The sequence below is a fragment of the Agelaius phoeniceus genome, chromosome 1, assembly GCF_051311805.1.
Source record: "Agelaius phoeniceus isolate bAgePho1 chromosome 1, bAgePho1.hap1, whole genome shotgun sequence".
In the NCBI taxonomy this organism is placed as follows: Eukaryota; Metazoa; Chordata; class Aves; order Passeriformes; family Icteridae; genus Agelaius; species Agelaius phoeniceus.
Genome location: NC_135265.1, coordinates 60,375,767 through 60,400,140, shown reverse-complemented (window position 1 = coordinate 60,400,140; position 24,374 = coordinate 60,375,767). Strand labels below are relative to the sequence as shown.

Here is a 24,374-nt window from a genome sequence, read left to right as displayed (position 1 = left end):
CGAAGGATTGTGATTGTGTTGCTCTTTGCTGTGTGTGTTACCACAGCGTGAATCTGAACACTGTCTCCCTACTCCTATCTTCCTATACTACATTAGGTACACTTAGAGCAGGATATTCACTGTATAGCTTTCAATTACAGAATTTAGGGTTCTGACTTTTTTTAGTAGTCTCACTGTGCATTTATTGCAGTTGCAGGGCAGTACAGCCTGCAGGGGCTGAGCCCTTGGAGTCAGAGTGTAGTATCTCCAGGAGCTGCAATAATTGTGTCAGTAGAAATGACACACAAAAAGCAAAGCTGCTGGCTAATCTGGGCTGAGCAATTTTTAAGGCTTCCATGGTTTGTGTGCTGTACTGCCTCACACAACTCAATGTATCAGAAGCAAACAAGAGCAATGTATCATTACCTTAGTGGCAGACTGCTCTGGCTGGATTTTTGAACAGTCACTGTATTTAATGTCAAATGAACAAGGATTAGCAGCCTTCACTTTTGTAAATCAGCATGGGGTGTTTCTTTCCCTTTCAGCTCTTGAACATCAGTGAAAGTAGGTCAAGAGAAGGAACACCAGCATAGTTTCTCTTTCTCTTAGAGCACTGGTTATGAACCTCTGTGATTAGCTGGAGACATTCATTAGTTTTGCTGCTGTTACCACTTTTGTTTTTGAATTTGGAATGTTAATCACGTTCCTAGTAGGTAGCAGCCAAACACAGCTATTACAGAGTAATAGATCAAAGTAATAGATGATTGTGCTCATAAAGAGAATGTATCTTTTGTATAAAATTTAAATATTGTACTACGTCAACTTATGTCTTCAGTCCTTACTCAGGAGGGTAAGGAGTCCCCAAGCTGGGAGGCAGTCTCCTGGAGCTTGTCTAATTCCTCCTAGTCTGCATACTTAACTGGGTATCGAAAGGAGTTTGAGAAGACTTTTTGTCTGCCTTTTTTTTCCCCAGCTTTCCCTAAGTCTGCTGAGTGAATTGTGGTCTGCTGAATGTTTTTCCAAGCATGAGTCCCAAGCTTTCAGTCTTCAGGGCTAGCCCTCAGCTGTTGTAGTCTCTGGAGGAATGGCATTATCCTGGCCTCCTTTGGTGGGGGAGTCAGTCTGAGCAGTGACTCATACAAGAGGGAATCCCTGAAGAATGATCAAATCAATCTTTCAGCCGGGGCGGCAGTGGCTTCCTGCTTTTAGCTTAACCCCTTGCAAGCTGCTGTTCAGCCAAGTGTATGAAACAGAGCAAAACAACTTTGCAGCCCTGTGACTGTGTCTCACACAGGGAAAATGAGGTATCCAGGGGGTGAAGGCATGGCACACTGAAAGGACCAGGGGAGAAAGCACCGTGAGGACCTTCTCTGGAAGGAGAACCCCTCATGGTGAAGTCAGGCAAATGGAGCCCCTTTGAATAAATAATGTGTTCAGAAGTGGACTAAAATTTGCTCAAGATTCCACAGTACCATAAAAAAAGTTCTTACATGTTGATGTGAGGCTTTATTTTGCCAGATTTTAGGCAATATTCTGTTGCTTGCACATCAGACCATATTTTCCAGTGATGAGTAATGGTATAAAATGTCAAAGAAACCTAGTAGTAGTGAAAATGTGAATGTTAAATGTACTTTGAGAGGTGCAATTCAATTCAAATTCTGAATTCTTTTAAATTCAGAATTTCCTTAGACTGGGGAGTCCCACAATGACTTTGATGCTTAAAAATTACACTAATAATTTTTTTTTATCTCCTTTCACTTTCTGTCTCTCTTTGTAGGCATATGTTTCTCTTCCTGAGGTTCAAAAGTGCCTTGTGCATGTCATAGTTGTTGAGAGTCTGTTTGTCACCAGAAGAATCAGTACTTTGTAAAATATTGAAAAGTCTGCAACTCCTTACTGGCCAGGTCCCTTGATGTCTGTAGGCTGAGGGTTGCTGTGCAGTAAGGTGTGCATTTTAGTTACAAAAGTAGGTGAAATTAAATTGGTGTTTGTTAGCTATGGCAGGAAGTGTTTGGCTAGGAGTGAAAATGTTTCCTGTTGACATGTGCATCTGCATGGATCATGAGCTGGAATTATAACAAAAGACTGATTTAGTTACTTAAAATTTTAAAACTTTTAATTTTATTTGTAGATTATAAATGTACCAAGCAACAAAAGTCTTGAGGGAAGTTCAGAAAAAGCAGAGATGCTTGAAGAGTGTGTTTTAGGGATTGCGTATCTATCAGCAACCTTTTTTTGATAACTTTCTGCAAACACTCTTTTCAAAGCTTATTTTTTAAGGTAATGAGTTATTAAACACAAAGCAGCACAAAACCCTAACTAACCAAAACAACCAGATGCTGGCTCTTAGTTTATCAGATTATGATCAGTGATCTATAAAACTGTTCACTGCACTGAAAAACTCCTGGTTTTCATCCCTCTGTCCACAAAAGATACCTTGTAACTGATGAAAGAAAGCTCAGTGATGAGACACAAACCCAGTATCCCAAGGGATAATGCACAGGAAAATTATGGGTACATTGTGGTAAATTATGGATTATAGTTCCTGGCATGCTGTAGGATATTTTGGGATAAAAAGAGTGTTTTGGGGATTAGAAAAAGTCTCGTATTGAGATCTGAAATAGTTAATCTACCCTGAAAATCCCTCCTTGCTCAAAAATCTCTCCTTGCTCCTGTAGCTTTTAACACTGGAACTAGCTCAAGTATTTCCAGACTTCACAGATTTGGCCAAGTCTAGACATACTTAAAAGATCAGGTTAAACTGACGAAGTCTTTATAATCAATTTGTGACCTATGGGCAGAAATGGTCATTGGATGTATTATTATTATTAATTATCATAGGGTTGAGTTGCCACTAGTTAAGTCAGAGCTCCAAACCCATTTCTTTTCTTTTGTGCTTAGTGACGAGAACTCAGGGCAAGAGTTTTAAAGAGTGAAAAGGCAGAAATGTAACATCCAACTTCACTATGGGATTAGTTTCTCAAATAACACTGACTTTGATTCTTTGACTCTGGGATATTAATGTTGAGGTCCATTTTGTCCTGGTCAAAGGCTGTGTCTGATCTTTCCTGTAACAAATGCCCCTCCCTGAAGATGCATCACTCTCTTTGATGGACGTTTGTAGTGTTCACATTATCTCTAAGTAACTCCAGACTTAGAGACTTCAGTGGTTTGGAACAACTTGTTAATTACTCAGACTTCAGCAATAATCCTGGCACCTACACAGTTCTGTAACCTAATTGCATAATATCCTCAGCTATTATACCCAAAGTCTTTGACACTCAAAGTTCCTGAAAGATGGTAAAATAAACCATGGGTAAGCAACATTTCCTCCAGGAATTTTTCTTTTTGAATAATCTCAAACAATTAGGAAACTTTTCAGATTTAGTTATTGCTTCAAATTCTTCATTCTGCTGTTGTTTTTATTTTATTAAATGGATTTTTCTGTCAAAACTGTTCCTCCTCCCTGCTGAGCAGATTTTGCTCTTAGAACATGAAGGTGTTGACGTGCAGTACTTATAACTAGAGCAAATGAAAGATAACTGGGTGAAATCACTAATACAATTTTTTTAAAAATATATTTATGCCAAAGGAAATCATAACTTTCTGTGAGTATTTCACATGGGAAAACTTTGAACAGTTTGCCTTCTGTTAGATGTGTGGTCAAGCTCAGTCAGCTGAATTTCTACACAAGAAAAATGTGATACAGAAAAGAAGGAAGCTGGATTAATGTAACTGTCCACTCTAGCACTTCACAAGTTTTTTGTTCCTCTCAAATTTCTCTGTCTCTGGCAAAAACTAGAATCAATCAGTTGCTGCCTTAAGGTACAATTGTCAGTTTTATAAATTCAGTTCTGTTTCCCACATGTGTGAGCAGGATTTACCTTGTGATGTGGCAGGTAACTCAAACACACTCCTTTAGCTTCAGCAAAACTTACAAAAAGTTCTGGAAAGTGATTATGTTGACAAGACATTTGAGTGGCATGTGAATGGAACGGATGTGTTGAGGAAGCATGTGGGCTTTTTGGTTTGACTCAGATACACTGTGGAGCTCAGGATTTGGAGTCTGTTTTGACGTGATGTGATGGTGAGATGGGTGACCTGAGTCTTGGCAGAGCTTCACGTGGTAAAAGATCTCACATTCTCAGAGATCTTTCCATTGCTCTTTCCATTGCCAGTAGCAGTTTGGGGGGCAACTGGCCAAAAAGGGGTCAAGTTTCACACCAGTAATCATACTGTAGCTCACGTAATAAATAAGCAAGTGGCAAAACTCTCCTTCCCCCTCTAGTCAGATAGGCAGATACTACTTAATTTTGTCTTTATCTGTCTGTTTATCCAAGTTCAGGACACACGTTCCAGTTGGCAGTGTGCAATTGCATGCTGACTCATGCGCAGTGAGGTTAGAAATTCAGGAAACTAGATAAACTGGAAACTTCAAAGGCATACAAGTTGGGAGCATGGAGTTCATGTGAAGGTCACTTGAACCTAGATCCTAGAGATATATTGATAGCTGAAGGGGTTTCTGGCCACGGCCCAGAAATAGATATCCTTAGGCAAATTGTGTCATCAGATGCTGGAGTCATTTGATGGTGGAACCCTTTCACGCGCATGGAGGAGTAGTGATGCAGCTTGTAGGAAATGTCAGCACGTTTCAGTTTTTCCTGGCTGTTTAGTCTAGGGAATGGTGAAGACAGAGTGGGACAGCAGCCATACACATGAGATGGTGTCAGCAGCAGCAAGTCTCATCCAGGGTGTTGCTCTCACTATGAAGAATGAGATCAATCAATCACAGATACTTACTGTGGACAACAAAGAAATAAGGAATCACCACATGGTCTCAAAAGTCACTTGTCAGAGTAATCCTGTAAATTTTTTATTATTATAGAAAATGTGGCTGAATGTTTCAAGTTCATTCTTTCATGTCTTCCAGACTAAGTGGCTTCAAGCAGCTGTATCTGTGCAATCAAAGCTTTGTGTCTGAACTTTTACAACTAGCACAAGATTTCAAATAATTTTTACTGTTACTGTTCCAGTAGGACCGTCTGTCCAAACACACAGGAATTCACAGCCCTTACAAGAAATCTGCGAGTCTAACGAAGTGATCAGTTCCTGAAGACAGTGGAGGAAAGAAGTATGGTAGATTGACCTTGGCTGACTGCCAGATGCCCACCAAGTGGGTCTCTCAGGGTCTAACAGGACTGGGGGGAGAAAATAAGATGAAAAATCTCATGGGTCAAAGTAAAGACAGGGAGATCAGTTACTGTCACAGGCAAAATGGGCTCCACTTGGGGGAAGCAAGTTATTGTCAATTAAAAATGGGGTAGGATAGTGAAAAACAAAGGTAAAACTGAAAACCACCTTTACCCGTGTCTCACTTCCCAAGCTCAACTTCACTCCTTCATTCCTGATTTCTGTTTCCTCTCCCTGAGTGGCACAGAGGATCAGGGAATGGAGGCTTTGGTCAGTCCATAACAGCTCCTCTTTACCATTGGTTCCTTCCCGTTCTGTTCCCTTGCTCCAGTATGGGGTCCTCCCATGGCAGACAGTCCTTTGTGTACTGCTTCAGCATGAGTCTTCTCCACGAGGTTCTGTCCTTCAGGAAGAGCCTGCTTCAGTGTGGATGCCCTGCAGCCATCGTTCCTGTGAGAAAACCTGCTTCTGCCTGGGCTCCCTTTCACGGGCTGCAGCTCCTGCCAGGAGCATGGGCTCTGACTGGCTGCATGTGGATCTCTGCTCCCACGTGGTTGTCTCCATGGGCTGTGGGGGCACAGCTGCCTCACCGTGGTCTTCCCCACAGGCTGCAGGGGAATCTCTGTTCTGGCTGCTGGAGCACCTCCTCCCCCTCCTTCACTGTTGGGGGGTCTGCAGGGGTGTTCCTCTCACTTATTTTCACACCTGTCTCACAGCTACTGCAGGTTTTTTCCCTTCTTAAGTATGTTGGCAGGGAGGTTCCACCAGCTTTACTGATGGACTCAGGTTTGGCCAGCTCAGGGTCCGTCTTGGAGCCATCAGGAGCTGGTTCTGTTAGACATGGGAGCAGCTTCTGGAATCTTCTCCACCCCTGCAGCACAGCCACTAGCCAGACCTTGCTACGTAAACCAATACAAGGGGATGCCTTCAAAGTTGTTTGTTTTTGGAGGGAATGCCAACCTCTTTTGGAAAATGACAACTTGTCTCTTGTTGCTTTCCTGACATCATTAAGAATTGGTTCGTGTCTCAGGTGGGTAGCACAGGAAATGTGGAGAGGGCTGAGGGAAGAGGAGCATGCTCCTTTTAGGTCTGCTAAGGAAGCAAGATTACACCTTCAATGTGGAAGAAAATACAATGACATTTAAGACAGGAATAGAGAGATAGATTGTTTCCAAAGTGGGCCTTGTTGCTGGGATGCTGATGTCAAGGCAGAAAACCAAACGATAGCAGGAGGGACCTCTAAGATTGAGCCTGACCTTCTTGGACAAGAGAAACAAGAAAAGGGACATGAGGGGGACAATGAGATGAAAAAAAAATGCTCTTCAAAAATATCTGCCAAAAAGTCACAAGGAGTTGCCATAATGAGAAGTTTCTGGAAGTTGAGAAGTTGCGGTCATACAGTTGAAGTGTTTGTATCTCAAAAAATAATGAAGAAGGAAGATTTAAAAGCATTTGGATCAAATTTACATTTTAAGATGAGAAATAACTAGAAGTAGCTATAGTACAGGTGGAGGTGTTGGCATCCAGAACAGAAGTAGAGGAAAATAGTTGTTCATGGAAGAAAAATTTGGAACTTGATTTAAACTGGCTGTGAGGCTTGTTACTCCAATAGTCTGAGAAAATATGAGACAGATTAGACAGAAGAAGATGGACCAGGAATATTTTACTCAGTTTCAGCTGCAGAGTCACAGGTTCAGCCTACTAGAGTTTCCCAGAGGAAAGTAAAATTGTGAAGACAAGGCGATGACGTGAATGTAATCAAAACCAGAGTGAAGTGCTGTCATGACTGCTGGTGGGTGGCTGTGCTGGGTGTGCTTTGCTTGACCTGCCTGCTCCAGAGAGATTTTTCAGGGATGTCACGCTGCAGTTTTACTTGGAAGTTGTGTGTCTTAGACCTGGAATTACTTAAAGTTATTAAATAAAACCCTCAGACCAATGATAATTTGAATAGGGGGAGGTGCCAGAGAGCACAAATTGCACAACCAGCTTCCATTCTGCTGAAAATAGTATCTGGCAGGTCCTTCCAATGGTTTTGGCTCAAAACGAACCTCGATCTGTCAGTTGTCAGCACTTTGCCTCCTTTTAATTACCTGGACTAAAATTACAGTTCATTTGCAAACACTGGAACTCAGAATAATTGCGTCTGTTAGACAGACTGTGGTAAAAGGCAGCTAAAAAGGCCTCACCATTCAGGCAGAGTGAGTCCCTCAGCTTTTGGCTTGCCCAGATGAGCAACCAGAGGGGAAGCACGTGCCTGGCACTCACTCCAAAGTACAGTAAGATCCATTTTGTGCTGGATTTTTACACCTGCTCACTGCATGACATTCGTATTGTTAATTCAAGGTAAAGAAGGGAGAAAAAGTAACTCGAGAGTATCATATTGATGGCAAACAGACCTAAGTCTACATAGCACTCAGCTCAATACTGCAAAAATGTATAGCTGAAGGAGCAGACAAAATATATATGCTGCAAAAATGCTTATGAGAAGACACCAACAAATACAGCACCTTTGATGTGGAAACAAAAATAGGTCAGTAATGCCTGAGCCCTGCCGCACATGGACAGAGGCATACCAGAAGGCATGCCAGGGATGGGGAGCAAAGATGTGGGGAAGTCTCTGTAGCAGCACAGTAGGCTGTGAGGAGAGCAGAAGAACATCTGGGGGGCTTCCTGGCATGGAAGAGGGAAATAAAGTAAATGAAAATCAGACCAGATGTGTGATTTCATAGCAAAAGTGGTGTAAGAGCAAAGAATAGAGATGAGGGTGGCTGGAGAGGCAATCAGGGACAACGTGCTGGGCAGCAGGCAGGCCATGGCACCAGCTGGAGCTGCCCCAGGAGGTAGAGCTGCTCTGAAGGTGGCTCTGGGACTAGGAGGCATCTCACTGCTTGCCGGTCCCTAAGAAGCTGAGATCTCAGGAGAGCAAAGTGCCACTGAGGAGATCAAAAGAAAGGTCCTGGCCACTTACAATTCAGATACTTGCTTTCTACTAGCACACACTGTATTTCTGAATGTTTCATTGCTCTCTTGCCCCATCTTCCCTGTACATCCCATGTCAGACTGCTTGGCTGGTGTTGGTTCCTCCTTAGTGCCTGACCCTTGTAAATGTCTTTAAGATGCACACCAGTGTATCAGGATAGGTGTAGAATCCCACCCACTTGGTGGGATCCCCTTCCCTTGCTGGTGTCCAGCTGGGGAAACATTGTTTGCAGCAAGACAGCTGTAGGACCAGCTGAGAAAACTGCCCTGGCTGCTTGTGGTATCCTCAGATTCAGCAGGCTGCTGCCCCTGCAAAATCTGGCAGCAGTATGCAATGCCAACCCACAAGTGCCAGCTGGTGAGACAGTGCCAGTGGGTCATGCCCAGGACTGCCCTGGGGAGTGCTGTCCTCCAAGCAACAGAGCTTCCTCCTTGCCTCTTTCATTGCCAGTCCAACTTGCTCTTCCCCTGGAAGCTGATGGCATCTCTGCAGAGAACTGGATAACTCTTAAGTCTGAATGATGAGACTTTGCCGTAGTCTTCATCCTCTTCTTTGCACAGAAACCCATCCATTCCTTCTGAACGTCTTCACAGATCAGTCCTCTCAGTGTCATGAGGGCACTCACCAGGGGAGAAGGGTAGCAGTGCAAGTTGAAAGCTTTCAAGTTCTTAGTTCCTCAGGGATTTAAATATGCATTGTTAGAGCCAAATAAGAGGGCAGACAGCCTTTGCACAGCACTTCAAAGTGACTCTGCATTTCATCTGTGCCCTGCCTGTTGTGGACATGTTAAAGTAATCTGGGCTGTAACATAGGAATTATTGTTCAGGGTAATCTCACAACACATTAATCAAGTAGTGGGTTCCTTTGGGAGGGTAGGGCTTGTTTCACCATTTTACTTGGAATATATGAATTTAAATACAGATTTACAGTGCAGCCAGTGCAGTCAAACTGTGTTGAAGCACAGACTGGAAGAATATAAAATGTACCCTGTGTATAGGCAGTGAAATCCTAGATGATGTCTATTCTTCTCATATCTCAAGTGAACACAGGTCCACTAAAGACTATAGACTGTTTTAATCTCCTGTAGTAGAGTGGAATCACTTAAATATATCTGAACGCTCCCATTATGCCCATTTCATAGAGGCAAGATTTAAGTGGTTGCCAGATGTTATACCCTCCTGAGTTTCCAAGCTTAGGGTTTTTTGCATTTGTATATTCTTCCCCCTTTCTGCAATCCATCATTTTGGAAAGTTATGCTGGTGGTTTGATTATTTTGAGCTTGCAAACCTCTGACGCTATGGTTGCAGTTCCCTGAGACACAAAGGTAAATCCAGCCCTAGAAACCCCAGGGGATCTCTCTGGATGGGCAGTGATGTGGGGAAGATGCTACAAAAATGTCTTTGAAAAGTCTTCACAGCTCTTTGTGCTGCTCTTCCATGAGGAAAATTTGGATGCCGTGATCTGCAAGGCTCTGTGGGTGAATAACTGAATCTGCTAGATTTACACAACTACTTTTCAGCCCTGCTTCTGTGTTAAAACAGACCTTTTACAGTGCCTTTTTATGTGGAAATCTTGTAGCTGGGTGTGGTGGGGAAGCCGCTTGGTGACTCATACTGCAGGGAATTCCCTGATGAATTAGAGTATTTTTACTTCTGGACTTGTGCGCAGTTTCCTTCAAGGCTGGAGTGAGTGGCCGATAAGAGCAGGCTACAAGCTACAAAGGCCCATTCACCATTCAGCTACTCCATGTTAAAACAGGGTGTTTATGCCTTGCAGAGCTGAAAATCCACCCCCATTACATGTGGGTTCACAGCATTTTCGTCATTAGCAATCCCAGGTGCTTTGAGTTTCACAGTGACAAAGAAAACAAGGCAGAATCAGATGGTGGTGAAGCAGGAATGGCTATAAATAACAGGGATGGGTCTATAAATGTCAGGCTTCCTGACCAACCTGGTGTCTTAGTTGGCAGTAGTGCTGCTGGCCACCTGTCAGCACAGCCTCCAGCCTGTGCAGAACAGGTGAGAGCAGCTTCTCCTTCCCCCAGCACTGCCGCTGTCTCTTTGGAGGAGGAGGGATTTGAGGATCATTCATCCAGCCCATGCGTGGTTCCCCCTTGAAGCCTCAGCTCTGTTGGGTTAATGGCTGTTGCTGCTGGCAGTGAGGGAGCAGGGCACTCTACCAGGGACTCTGCAGGGCTTCTGCCCTGCCATTCAATGCATGGATGTTTTGGGTTTATTTCCATTTGGTAAAAAAGCCTCTCACAAAATGTAAGACACCAGTATAATACCTTGACCCAACTTTTTAGCTGTATAAAGAACTGTCTTTCTCTTCAAAATATTGCACTATAAATCTTAAAAATGCCAAAACAAAGCCAGGCATTTGGTTTGGAGAAGACACTTCTTATTACTTTGTAAAAGTAAATAGTGAAATGAAAGGGACTGAAATAAGACCTTTGGAAAAGATGTTTTCTCTGTTTTCCTTCGTGCCTCCTCCTCTCCTTCCTCTCCTGACTCCATTGCCCCCCCTCCCTGTATAACAACTGCCCATTTGGGTACGGTAATTCCAGAGAGCAAACTTTAACGGGAATGCCTGAAATGTGTCTGCTTCAGCTTTGTGTTATGTCTGTAATTTGAATTATTTGCATTTTGGAAAGGTATAAATTGCTCTGGTGTACTTGGGTTGGCTGGCGGCCAGGAGGGAGTTGCCTCGGGCCCAGACCAGGCGCGCTGCTGCAGATGTGGCAGGCGTACAATGGAAACTTTTGTGGGCGAGAAGCCCTCACTCCTCCAGCACACACTGACAGGAGGCGGCATCCCGCCTGCTCGCCAGGCTCCCCGACGGATGGGCACTGGGGCAAAACCACTTTCTCCGGCATAGATGGACTATCTTGAGGCTTAGGGCTCACACAAACCATTCCAAAGCCGTTATTCCCTTTTTTTTTTTCTTTTTTTCTTTTTTTTAATTTCAGCTGAACTGTTTAAACCTGCAAAACATGTTTACTGTAAAAGGTTGACGTAGTGGTCTAAGGTTTCCCTCCTGGAGCTGGTCCCAGTCTGTGGGCGTTGAGATTTCCCTCTTGGTTCACCAGACGTAATATGAGGAATTGTCTTTCTTTTTCTTTTTCTTTTTTGGTCTCTTGCTTCATAACAACTTTTGCTCCCTGTGTTTTTTTTTTAATGAAATGTCACTAGCTGTTAATGAGTTGTCTATTCCCTACTTCTTCCTTCTCTTCCGTTTCCCCTCAGTTGCCAATGGTCTGGACAGTCCTGAGGGAATTTCTTGGAGCAAAACCTGTATTGTTCTTCCTAGCTTCCAAAGACAAGCCACAGCTCTGATTTTTTTATTTTTCTAATAGTTTAGATTACAGCATCTAAAATATTTGTACACAAACTCCTTTTGTCATCATAAAAATTTTAAAAATGCATAAAGGCAGTGCTGCATGAAATAATTGAAAGAATAGCTGGAGATGGAGTCATTTTGAATTTTCCTGAAGTATCGGCAGGAAATAAAAACCAGAAACCTGAATCAGATCGGTCCTCTTGCAAAGCACAAATTAAACATAGCAAAAATACTGAACTTCTGGTAATCCATTTACAAAGGCAAATTGAACACATGTTAACTACTAGTCTGGATGTCTGTAGGTTTTTAAAAAAAAGAGCCCAGCAAACCCCTTCCAAAGCAGAAGTTTCTACACTTCACAAAATGTGTGATAGTGTCACAGCGTTGTGTTGCCTTTATAGCTGATTGGATTAATTAGGGGCAAGGAGGGAGTGCTGCAGAGGCTGGAGATAAAGGAGGCTGCTCCCAGACAGGGGATGTGTCCTGGCTTGCTGAATTTTGGTCAGGGTTTTCTACTGACAGCCCAGGGGAAGCATCTGTTGGATAAATTGTGAAGTGATCGCCAGTCCTCCCAAGAAGCCTGCTTCAATTCTGGCACTCTCCAAAGGCATCGTTAAGGACTCTCAAGCACTGAGACTCTCAAGTCTGGCTGTGCCTGCTCTCCCTGCAGCTGAACGTGGCAGTAGCAATTAAAGGGATTCCTCTTCCAGCATCACAAGTTAAAATGTAGGAAGAAACTGAGGGTAGATCTGCTAATTGTTTTCCTATGGGAAGACCTGCCAAATTCACTGTGGTATTTGTGCTTCAGCCTTCATGTTGTACTTCTTTCCATACATTTAAGAGAAAGGGGGTTTGGATATTAAAACAATCGCCAGGGATAGTCCCTCAGCAGCATTCCTTTCACAGTAGGACAGCTGTACACAAAAATACTATTTACAGACATTTGTAATAAATCAGGCAGTTCTAATTGCGTCACCTCCATCCTGGCCATGAAAGCAAAGAGAAAAGAAAAAGTGCCATTCACTCTTTTACCTTTCAGAGGGCTGTTTTTCTAAGGCAAGCCCACATCCATGTGATGAAGTTCAAAATAACTAATATTTGCATTTGCATGTCCCAGTGCTGCAATAAATGTACAAAAGAGATGACATAAGTGTCCGTTTCCCCTTCATTTCGGTAACATCTGACAGTGGTGGGACTTGTGAAGCTGCATGTTTCTCCACTATACAGTTTATACAGCTTATCCAGTCTGTTTATGGCCTTTCATTTGTGTTTTTCTAGGTCGGCAGAATGGAAACCTTACGTTCTGTATTATTTTTCTCATTTCTTTCCTATTGAGGTCTGAAGATGCAAGGAAATTAAAGCCCACCTTGTTTTCCAGTGATTTCTGTATCAGTAACGTGCAGGAAAAATGACCAGACAAAGCCAGTTTCTTTCAAAAGACACATTCCCAGAAAAAGCTATAGTTGTGGCTTAAATCTGTGTTTGCTTGAAAACAGAAATTCAGTGGATTTGGAGGACCCAACACACCACTAAAAACAGCTCCAGAAGTGGGACTACTGTAGCTGAACAAAACCAACTTCAAAATGGAGTCTAAAGCTGTGTTTCCAAGCCTGTGGCCTTGCGTTTTGACCCAAGTAGCAGAATTATGACAAGCCAGACTAGGAGTATATTAAAATCAAATCCTGCATGGCTGAGTATCTTCCTTAATGCTAGCTTTCTTTTTGTATTGTTTAGTATTAATATTGAATATGACTTAGAGCCTAGGTAGTGTTCAAAAGGCATCATAAGTAGAAGTATTGTTGTCTGAAAGTTCAGCAAGTTGAGATGTAGAACAGTTGCATATTTTGTCCAGGCTAGTGGCAGAGCAAACTCCCAGTGGCTCCCCCCTATCATGATATCATGCACTCTGAACTGTCATTCTTCCCTTCAGAAAAGCTGAAGGGGCTCCTGTCACAGGTGACCCAGATGGTCTCTCAGTTGGGCAACACTTTGGGCAATGCGTTGTGAGAGCTCCTTTTCACATAGGCAGTGCCCCTTCAAAGAGGTTGTTTTTGTGAAAGTTGTTCCTTTCTTGGCTTGGGAAAGGAAAAAAGGAAAGAACTAGATATCTTTTTCTTTTGTCTTTTAGATGGTCACCATGTGTGGGAAATGGAAGCCAAAACCGACAAAGAAATGTGCAAGCCAGTAAGTCTGCCTTAAATATTTTAACATCAAGATGAAAAATATATATTGCCTTCTCCAGCACTGTTACTTAAGAGGGATTTCCAAGGCTTTGGCACTGAAACAGAACAAGTACTTAGGCCTCCCCTCCTGGAAATCTTTCTTTAACGTGAGCATGGGGTAAAAAGCCTTTGCTGGAAGCTATCCCAAAAGTAGGAGAGACCATTTGGAAAATATTTTTTCATTGTCTGGGATGGGCCAGTTCCATCTGCTCATCTTTTGTCTTGCTGGGTCAGTTCTTTCCTCTGCTCCCAAAGCAATTTCTGATCATTTTCCTTGGCTTTCCTCTCTCTTCAGCAGGAGAAACATGAGTCCCCTCACAGGAGATCCACATAGGAGAAGTGTGGCTCTCTCAGCCATGACACCAAGTGGGAAGTACGTCCTCTATCCCACGTCTGCAGGAATATGCAATACTTGCAAAACTGCAGGCAAACAATTAAAACATCTCAGCTGAATTCAGGCCAAATGCTAAGAAGAGAATTCCCCATTACTCTTTCAAAAAGTGCCAAGGGAGGTTTTGATGGTCATAGCAGATTCACTGTGCATATGTCTGAGCTGATGCCCTAGAAGCTAAGTAATTCCTTAGCCCCATGCTGGAGTATTTGGTTTCTGGCCGTGGAAGATCATCTACATTCTCCAGCCCTTTTTCGTGTTGCACTAGATGTGCTTGCAACAGTGACTCTCCCATGCACAGAAGCTAGCATACTTAAAACTCCCTGAATTGTTATATAAAAATATATATTTTTACTGTGGAAAATGGAAATATTTGAGTAATGCTGTCCTAATGCCTTTCAAAGGAAATATTGTTAGGTTCAGATATATCAGGGATGACCTGCCAACTGAGGCGTTGTGCTTTCTCCTGCTGAGTTGGAGACCACAATTTGATTGTGGTCCCAGATTCTTGACAGAGGCAAGCTGGATAGAGCCTTGTCCATATGCAGTATCATATTTTCTGTCCAAAGGGAAGAAGGGAGGGCTAGTGATTTTGTAAAGATCTGAGCCGTGCTAAAATAATTTCCCTACTTCTAGAGTCCTGGACTAGGACGCCAGGGTTGGTGGGAAGCCATCCTTGCCCACAAAGCCCACCAGTTTCCCTTCAGAGAGTGCTCCTCTTCCTTCTTGGGGTTAACTTTTCAATACTATTGTACAGCTAGAATGCCTTAGTTGTGCCTTGACTTTCTAATTTGTTGCTTTTGCAGAATTCATTGGTGGTTGAGATACCACCTTTCCGCAATCAGAGAATTACCAGCCCTGTTCAGGTCAACTTCTATGTCTGCAACGGGAAAAGAAAGAGGAGCCAGTACCAGCTTTTCACGTATCTTCCTGCTAATGGTAACAAAACAAATTCCTTATCTCTGCTAGGAAAAGTGAGATAATGATCATACATGGTTCTAATAAGTATTTAGTAATTCAAATATTTTGGAAATATACCTGGTGCTATGAGAGTGAGAATAAATCCAGGAGAGCTGCCTTTGTCTCTGCTGCCCGCACAAGAGACAATGCAGATTGTTTCCATTTGTATCGGTGGCAGAGACCTGTTGGAACAAGGACTTCTGCTTTTGGGAGCTGAAGAGCCGCAGCACAAACTCAGACGTTTGTGACGGCACTGAGCTCTCTGCTAAGCTATGGTCAACCCTTGGTCTGACTTTCTAACCCCAGAGGGTAAATTGCATTCAAATAACATTTCTAAATTCACACCACAATATTTTAAGCATGCTGGGCTCTGAGCTGGAGGTGGTGTGTGGATTCCTCTTGCAGTCATCTCGTACCTTGCTGCCTTGCACAGGGTGAAAATTGAGATGGACAACGCGGGTAGAGATCAGAGTGCTCCATGTAAAATGCTTCATGGATGGGAAATGTTCAGAAATGTGTGACCATTTTTTTTTGAGCTTATATTGGTAGCTGTGAAGTGAAAATAAAGTCACTCATGATAGCTGAATTCCAAGCATGGAAATGGTTTTTTTTACCAAGAGCACTCTTTGGGGGAAAGTAGGAAAAGAAAGCTGTATGTTTTGTTGTTGTTGTTTGGGAAGCTAAAGGAATTAGAAAAAAATTATGAAGCTTTGCTTTTCTTTCCAAGTGAAAATAATCCTTCTGTGGGAAATACCAACAAAGCAATATTCAAGTCACATCACATGACTTGAATAGACACGCTAACTTTTTGTAGGTGAAATCCCATAAAATACACATTTGCAATTTCACCCAGTTAGCATGCATGCACTTTTATTGGGACTTAAATTAAAAATAAGAGTACAGGAAACCTGACATGGCAACAGAGTGCTTATTGCATATGTTCTGTGTAGCTATGCTTCACTGAATCAGCCTACTTATGCAAACTTCATTCCCAGTGGGGATGTCTGTACATTTAAAAACTCTTCATCTCTTAAATTGGAAAGAAAAAGAGTTGTTATTCTCTTCCACAACACTTTTCAGCAACAAAAATCAGTTGTAGAGGCAATCAGGTATTGCCTTGTCACCGAAGTTACCCTCATAAATATTTCAGATTCAAGCCTCTTCTTAGCTGCTGTTGATTAGGCAGCATCTTCCCTCCAGCCTTTACATAGGCCTTTTTTTACCATTGTATTCTAAACCCTGGGAATAGTGTGCACTCCTGCAGAATTGGCTTATGCTATCACTATTCTGTGTTTGGAGCATTGATGCGAAGAGATGGGAATACATACTAGTGACAGCAGACTTAGTGACAACAGGGAACCAGCCTAGGCTTTATTCTGCAAAGGCATCTTTAATTATGGTAATTGTTGAAAACATTAGGCATCTTGTTTAGTCTGCTGCACCAATTTAAATTCAAGTGAAATCTTTTCATTTCAGTGTTTCAGAGGAAACCTGAAAGAAAAAATGTAACACCAGGATAGGGTAAAGGAAAACAGGTATTCCAAGTAAATATTCTTTCCATTCCTATTTGGTTCTCCATTCACATTCTCTTAATACATGTGTATATGTGCATGTAGGTAATTGAAAAACATGTTGCATTCTTTGCAGCCTCACCCATAGCAGTGGTAAAAGTGAATGTGCTTCTGCAATCATCGGAATTAATAGTATAGTATGTTTTTAATAAGCATGTGTTTTAATGCCTGTGTTACAGCTGTGAGGTTTTGCCCTTTTGTGGCTGGTATTTTTTTCCATCATGCCTTTCAAAGATAGATACAATCACCTTTGCTGTGTATTTAGAAACCACGTACAGTGATTAAATCAGTCATTCATGCTGCTGTATTTCTAGGAGTCATTTTAGGCTTCATTTGATTTCAGTCACAACATTCTTTTACTGCTTCAAGGCATTGTAAAAAACCAAAGTTTAGCTCATGCAGAAAAAAATTACCTGAGTCAAGAACCACTGGGTGATCAGTGTAAAAAAATGTAGATGAGATAAAGCATGACTTTGGCCCAGGTAACACTTTGTTTGCACTTTGTTTGTCGTTTAAACAAATCTCACAAATAGACAAGGTGGAGGGTTTTGACAAGCGAATGTCAGAGTGATCATGAAGTGTAAGATGTGGTTTTACACAAATGAGACAGTATCCTGTAAACTGCTTCTTAATCTTCTGTGCTTTAGGACTAATCAAATGCTGCATTTCAGTGCCTACTGTAGTTTTGCAGGTATTTCTGTGTGAAGGAGCTTTAAAAAGCTTCATGATGCACATCAGACATATATTTTACAGCTCAACTGGACTGTGCTAAAGCAAAATACCAAATATGGACTTAAGCCTAAATGTTATGTGAACCCCCTGGCTGTGCTCCTGGGGTGGGTGTGGGCACATGCAGAGCAGTGGGAGAGCCATGGGCTCGCTGTGCAGCTCCCACCCCCACTGCGGGGCAGTAGGGGGTTTTTCCTGTAGCTCCTATTTCTCCTCATTCCCTAGGGGAAAACAGCCAGTGGATCCAGGGACACGTGACCTCACTCATCCCACCTCCCATGGATGGTCCTATAGCATCTCCATGGAGTACAGCTCTGTGACATGCAGCCAACATAAGCTGCCATCTCCAGCAGTGTTATTTCGCCATCTTAGGGCTTCTCCCATGCTGCGGAGATGTGGCAGGATTGTACCTTCCCTCTGTTAGCTCAAGTATTTGGCAGAGCAGGGACTTACTTGGTGAAGATGAGTTTCTGCTTCAAAAATAAAAAAACTGCTGTAAAAATGAAAGTCTTACTGCTTTGTAAATGAAAAGTTTAAATAACAAAGCAAAACAGAAAGTAGATGCTTTGCAAAAGGAGCCAAGATCTTGAAAATGGGCTTGCTTAAGTCTTTGGCTTGGGATAGACTGTAAACCTAAGAACTCATAATCCACTTTTGATTGAAATTTTGATTTACTGTTCTGCTAAATTTGAGCAACTCCTGAATGCTTTATTAGCTTATATTTTACAGAAATGACTGTAATGTCATTTTTTTAGTGTTACTTCAATGATACGTATCACTGAGCAATTGCATATCAGTTTTGTCCTGGAGCCTGCAGGCTTGTAGGCTCTTGGAGACTCCTCCACAGACATGCCTGGCACAGAAATATAAGTAGTTTCCATACCATTCTGGCACAGGTGAATTCCTGCAGCTCATATGGTAAGTACTGATGCATTTTGCATTGCCACATCCCATCAAAATTTGAGGAGAAAGGCTCTGGACCAGACACTGCAGTCAGGATTCTGAGCAGAGCCTTCGGATGTTCAGCTTTTAAAGTGCCTCCACTGCTGTGGCTCCGTGCAAGGAGCTCTGCAGCTCCATTACATGCAGCAGAACATTTTGGAAAACCACGTTTCAGGGTTAAACTAACACGGAGAGTCTGAAGAAGAACACAGGCATGTATGCTGTGATTCCAAATCCTGTGTTTTCGTCTAAGAAAGCTGAAGGACTTCTCCTGCTCAGAAGACTTTAAACAATGAATGATAAGGATTAGATTTCTGTCTGTTTAGATTTCTTTTAAGTAGGTACAAAAAATAGAGGAAATGTGGTCAAGAACTTATTTTTGCAGATAGGACCGAGTGCTCTCTATGTTTTCTGTTACTCAACAAGTATTGATATCAAGAATGTTGAACACAGGAAAGTTTTTCTTTGAATTTCATTTATAAAGTAGTGATATTTGACTAACCAAAGACAGGCTAGTTTGTCCAGGAAATATGTAATAAAAAGGAAAAAAGGAAAGTTGATGTGTTTCTTCTACTGGAATGAAAAATACGCTTTTGCAAAGAGTTGATGATAAAGTATTTCCAGTTTCTGTTTCTGTCAGGCTTCGTAATTGTCAAAGCATTATTAAAAGATCATTTCATTGCTTCTGGTATTTATTAAAATGGCGTTGATATTCTGGGTAACTTTTACTTTGAGATGCGTTTTGCTACCCACAGGGCCAGATTTCCAACTGCACAGCCTTCACTCACAGATACAGCTTTTCTGCAGCTCCTTTGCCTCCCTGCAGTCATCTGCACAAGTCTTCAAGATGTTGAGCTCCTCTGAAAACCTGCCCACAGTGACTTGGTGGAAGTCCTTTGAATCTGTGGGTGTGTAGCTGTGCTGAGAGCCTGCCTGTGGTGACTAGATGTGCCTCAGTGTTGTGATTTACAGCCCAGCGGCACAGAAGTGAAGCTCTTAACATTGTAGAATAGAATCATAGGATATCTCAAGTTGGAAGGGACCCATTAAGGATCATTAAGTCCAACTCCCCACTCCTTGCAGGACCACCCCTTGGTGTACATCTGGAAAGGATGTGTGCTGCCCATAGCATATTGTTGTCAGCATTCTCCTGACTTACTACCTCTGCTCTAAAATTATCCCCTGCCCACCATACAGATGGGTACAGCAACACTGCTTACGGCTGCATTGAGCAGCCATGCCTCTGTTTCACCTCAGCCCTTCCGCCCACACCTCACTCCCTAAGTTCAAAGATGACATCAGCCCCTTAGCAGAAATGAGGATGCACGGTGTTGCCACTCTGATGTGACACAGCATGTGGCTTGTGCTGATTATCTCCTGACACCTCTCACCTCTCGGTGTTTGTTGAAGTTTCCTGCTTGAGGTTGGCAAAATTATTACCCTAGTCCTTTATGCAAACGATGGTGACTTGGAGGCTGCTGGGGGAGCAGGGCCAATGCAGGGCCTGTGTTGTGCAGGGACCATAACCTGTGGCTGGTGCAATACAACCTCAGCAGTGCCTCAACAAGGGGACGGAGCGTGGCTGAGTCAGGCCTGGAGCCTCGGACCTGCTGGAGGTGTTTTCATCCCCAGAAGCATGTGGACTGCTGCAAAGCCAGCACATGGCAGGACAGGTCAACAGAGGGGACAGGTGAAAGGTTGGCCCCAGAGGACTTTTATTTTAGGTGAAAATAGGAATCACAGTTACTCATTTTTACACTATACACTGACACAGTTTATTTCGTTTTGGCTACTCAGTGGCTGATTGTTAATTTTGACATTTGGCAGAGTAACTAAAAGCAGGTGAGGTTTTGTCAGAGTCCTGTTCTCATTTATGACAATCACAAAGTTCATCATCACTGGGCGTATCAGCCCCTCCACTCCCATCCAGGAGCCATGGGAGGTCTGTGGAGGAGCAGAGGAGGCTCGTGTTGCACTCACCAGCTTTACACCCGCAGGTGCTGGGTGCCCACTGGAGCTGCCCATGCCTCGTGCATTTGCCCACACTTCATCCAGGTGACATCCATTTTCAGCAGATACACAGAGCCCAGCAAGCTGCATCTGACCTGCACACATAGTCTGTCTTGATCTGTGAGGAGAGGCATATGAAGAACGCTGCCTCTCTGTGGTGCTCCATCTTCACCTGGAAGGCCAGGAAAAAGCGTCCACCTGTGTGATTGCCCTGTGAAAGGCAGGGGTGGACAAGTGCTCTGTAGAAGCCTCTGGCTGTGTCTGACCATCAGCAATGATCACCCCTAACAGTTAACTTCCAGTGTATAAAATTATCTTTTCTCAGTATCTCAATTTTCAAATATTCCCCTTCAGATGTAAAAAAACCCAGCCTGTAGTTTTGGTGATTGAACTCCTCTGCATGAGCATTTTGAGGACTTCTTGCCTTGCTTTCCAGTGATTTCACATGCAAGAGGGGATAAAGTCAGCACTGGTGGTGTAATGTTGTGTAGCATCATCAAAACAGACCTTAGCCCAGTTGATTTTAACATCTGACAGAGGTGACATAGAAAGCTTTGGCCGGTGGAGACTGGGTTTTGTGCACAGTTAAACGTCCAATTGAAGGCAGCAGTGGAGCCAGGTGCTGCACCACATGTGGAAGCAGCAGTAGAGCAACCCAAGTGGGCATAACCCAGGACTTGATTTTCCTGTTCAACACCGTAAGCTTGAACAAATTGTTATGGTGAAAAATTGTGTCTTTTAAGAATTGTTATCTCTTTCTTTTGAAAGAAAGCTAATGCATAATTTTCTGTACTAGCACAACCCAAAATGCCCTCCACCTACCTTCTAGTTCTCCCCACCTGATTTAGCAGGGTATGCAACAAGCTACTGTATATAATCTTCTGTCTCATAAATATGTGTAGAATAACCTAATAGATTAACAGCTGTTGAAAAGCATTTAGCAAATGAGTTAGCTGGAAAGCACTTCCAAATCAGATAATGTCACTGTCCGAGATTATGTGGTGAGGTGTATGCACAAGGTTTCCATCTCCCCAAGCCATTCTTGTATAAAACTGTACATATTCATCTGAACCTGTAAAAATCCATACACAAAATCCAAAAAGGGTGGCAGGCAGGCAGGCATGTTTTAGAGTTAGCCCTCCTGATGAGTAGCCCCAGTAGTAGTGTCCAAGTAAGAGAGGGCACGTTCAGATATTTGTGCAGATAAAAGTTGCACACACACGTGCTCCCTGCAGTGTCTTGATGGCAGGAGGCTTCCTTTGTGTCTGAGTCACCATGCACTGGATTTAGTAACTAAAAGCAAAGGCTTGATAGCAGCTTGACCTTTAAAAGTATTTTGGCTTAATAGGTGCCTGGGTAAAACACCAAGTTCACAGACAGCATCTGCACAAGTCCCTGTAGCTGACTGTCTCACAAGATCCCTGGGACTGAGTGCTCATCCCATGTCGCTGAGGTTGCTATTGCTGCACATACGTTGGCAGGGCATTTCAGAAAGTTTTGCTCAGCCATGTTGCTTGGTGTTACTGAAGCAGGGATTGTGTTTTGTGAGGGCAGCCAGTCCCTTGCCTCTCCCCAGAACCAGCTGCTCCACAGTCAGAACAAGGGGAGAGGCCTCAAGTATGCTGGATCTGGCCAGTGCTGCAGCAGCAGCCAGCATTTTGTCTTTGCACAAATCCAGAGTGGCTAAACTGCACGTGGAGATGTGTCCACAGCCCTAATTAGTCTTTGGTCACCCAGCAGCAAAGCAGTGACAGGAGCTGGGGTCACCAGTGCAGTGTCTTCTGAAGGTGTGCTGCCAGTATCAAAACTGACTGACAGGGAAGGATTTCAAAGGCACAAACGGCCTTTCAGAGCTCAACTCAGTAATGGAGCTAAGTCCTCAGCTCTCTGTGAAAATCCCATCCCAAATTCTTACCAATTGCCAGATATTTAGTCCAGAAGTTGAAGAAACGTGTGTGTGCACATGATGAAAAAAGTAGTGGTTTGATTTTCATACTCTTAACTAAAATCTGTGTGCAGGTGCCAGGGAACTACATCATAGTCTGCACCATGAAAGGAAGCTATTTTGTTGGATAAGTTCAATCAAACTTAAGGGTAAAATAAATATATTTTAGTGCCATAAATGTCTACACTGATAATGCTACATGGAATTGGGAATTTGATAGTTAAATGTTAATCAGGATAAACATCTGCTTAATTGATAAGATTTTATTTTTTCAGTTCACATATTTTAATAACATTTCTCCCCCCAAAAAATAAAAAAAAAAGTTTAAAAACCCATCTGTATTGCTGAAGTGTAAAAGCAAACACACACTTATTAGAATTGTCCAAAAAAATATATATAGTTTATATCTGAGCACTTTCTGACTCCTTTTACTGAATGTGCATGATTTATTATTTTTTTAAGCAGTTTTACCTGCTAGAAAGGCCTTTCATTTAAATGTGAGCTTGCAGTATTGGCTGAAATATTTCTCCCAGATTCAGACACACACAGAAGGACCATTGTCTTCCACCAGTGCCTTGGTATGATGTCATAACCCTGATCTCTCTGAGTAAGAAGCTTTGATTTATAGCTAGGGCTGCTGCCAATGCATGGTTCTCAGAACTTCATATTAAATTAGATGACATAATGACATGAGTTCAGAGTCTAAGAAGGTATCACCAAACCATTGAAAACCAATTTGAAATTAATTTGCTTATCAGACTAATTTAGAACAGTGCCTTCTGTCATATTTTAATATTCAAAATCAAGAACTGTTTAAAACCGTCTGTCAGCTGACCTTGTGCATTGTGAAGTAACAGGCATTAAAAATTTCACTGTACCAAACTTGCATTCTTTTTAACCTTTTTAGGGCAAGGGCCAGATCCTTCAGCACTCTGAATAATGTGGCTTCTGAGTCTCATCTTTTGTGTTTACAATTTCACAAATTCTGGCTTCATTGCTGCACTCAATTATAGGCAAATCTCAGTATATCACAAATTCAGTCACAGTTTTTTGTTTTAGCCAGCTGAGAGTCTGCAAGACTGGGTGCTACCTCAGCACCACAGAGCAGTTCTGAGACAGAATAATTGTTGCTGTTGGGTATGGCTCTGCTGGATTTAAGAAGTGACTCTTTCTGCTGAAAGTGTTCACAGGTTCTGAACAGCTGTAGGGCTTTGCAGTTAATTGCCAGCCCAGGCCTGCTGGGTGACTGAATAGGAGTGTCCCTTTTAGCTGGCAGGGTGTTACCAAGTCATTCAAGATTTGAAATATTTGGGCTAAAAGTTAGGCTAATACTATTTTCTGTTAAATATTAATCCTGAGAAAATTAGCAGTGCTGCCTATATCACATTGCATCTCCCTCTGTGAAATACTCACTTGTGGAAGTTAGTGACGATGGAAGTGGATGTGTGTTATGACAGCTAGCTTACCATGACTCCATGGGGATGTATAAAAGGGTTCAAAACCCCTTTTTCAATCTTGGTTTTGTAAAGACTGGCAGTTCATCAAGCATGAATACATAGATAAGTGGTAACACAAGCTGGCCTGTGAACAGTGCTGTCTGCTGTGTTGTCTTGTGAAGAGGGTTCCCCCTGTGAGCTGCCTAGGCTTCTCCTGTGCAGAGCCCTGATTTGGACTTGATCCTTGAGGATCCCTTCCAAGCCAGGGTATTCTATGATTTTCTTATCTAGGAGAAAACAGTGAAGGTGGGTACTAAGGTTTGCATCAAGCTCGAAGTCAGGTACAGTTGCCCACCCCAGCTGAGCATTTCAGTCCCCCAGAAGTCAGTGAGACAGTGGGTGAAGATGTGTTAGTTCCTTGTAGCCTCATTACAGTGTTTGAGTACACAATAGACACTGTGATGGTAAGTGGGTAACCAGTGAATACAGTTACAGGCTGTTCCTGCTTTGGTTTGGGGAAGTGTGCCTTGAAATATCCATAGCTCTTGCTTCGGGCCCTCTAAAGTCTCTTGAAAAGTGGACAAAAACAGTTGCCCTTTCAAAGAAAAAATGTAAGGTGGTTTACACCAACTTCTGACACAATCAAAATTGATACTTTATTAATATTTACTAATAGTAGT

General features: G+C 42.7%; 1 protein-coding gene across 5 annotated transcripts in view; it reads left to right on the top strand.

Annotated features, from left to right (window-relative positions):
• Positions 1-24,374, top strand: part of NFATC1 (nuclear factor of activated T cells 1) — a 110,110-nt gene that overhangs the window by 50,642 nt on the left and 35,094 nt on the right. For all 5 annotated transcript variants that reach the window (XM_054631437.2, XM_077179926.1, XM_077179918.1 and 2 more), the window contains exons 7-8: positions 13,617-13,672; positions 14,908-15,040. In XM_054631437.2, the coding sequence (XP_054487412.2) occupies positions 13,617-13,672; positions 14,908-15,040 (189 nt within the window). The remainder of the gene's footprint in view (positions 1-13,616; positions 13,673-14,907; positions 15,041-24,374) is intronic.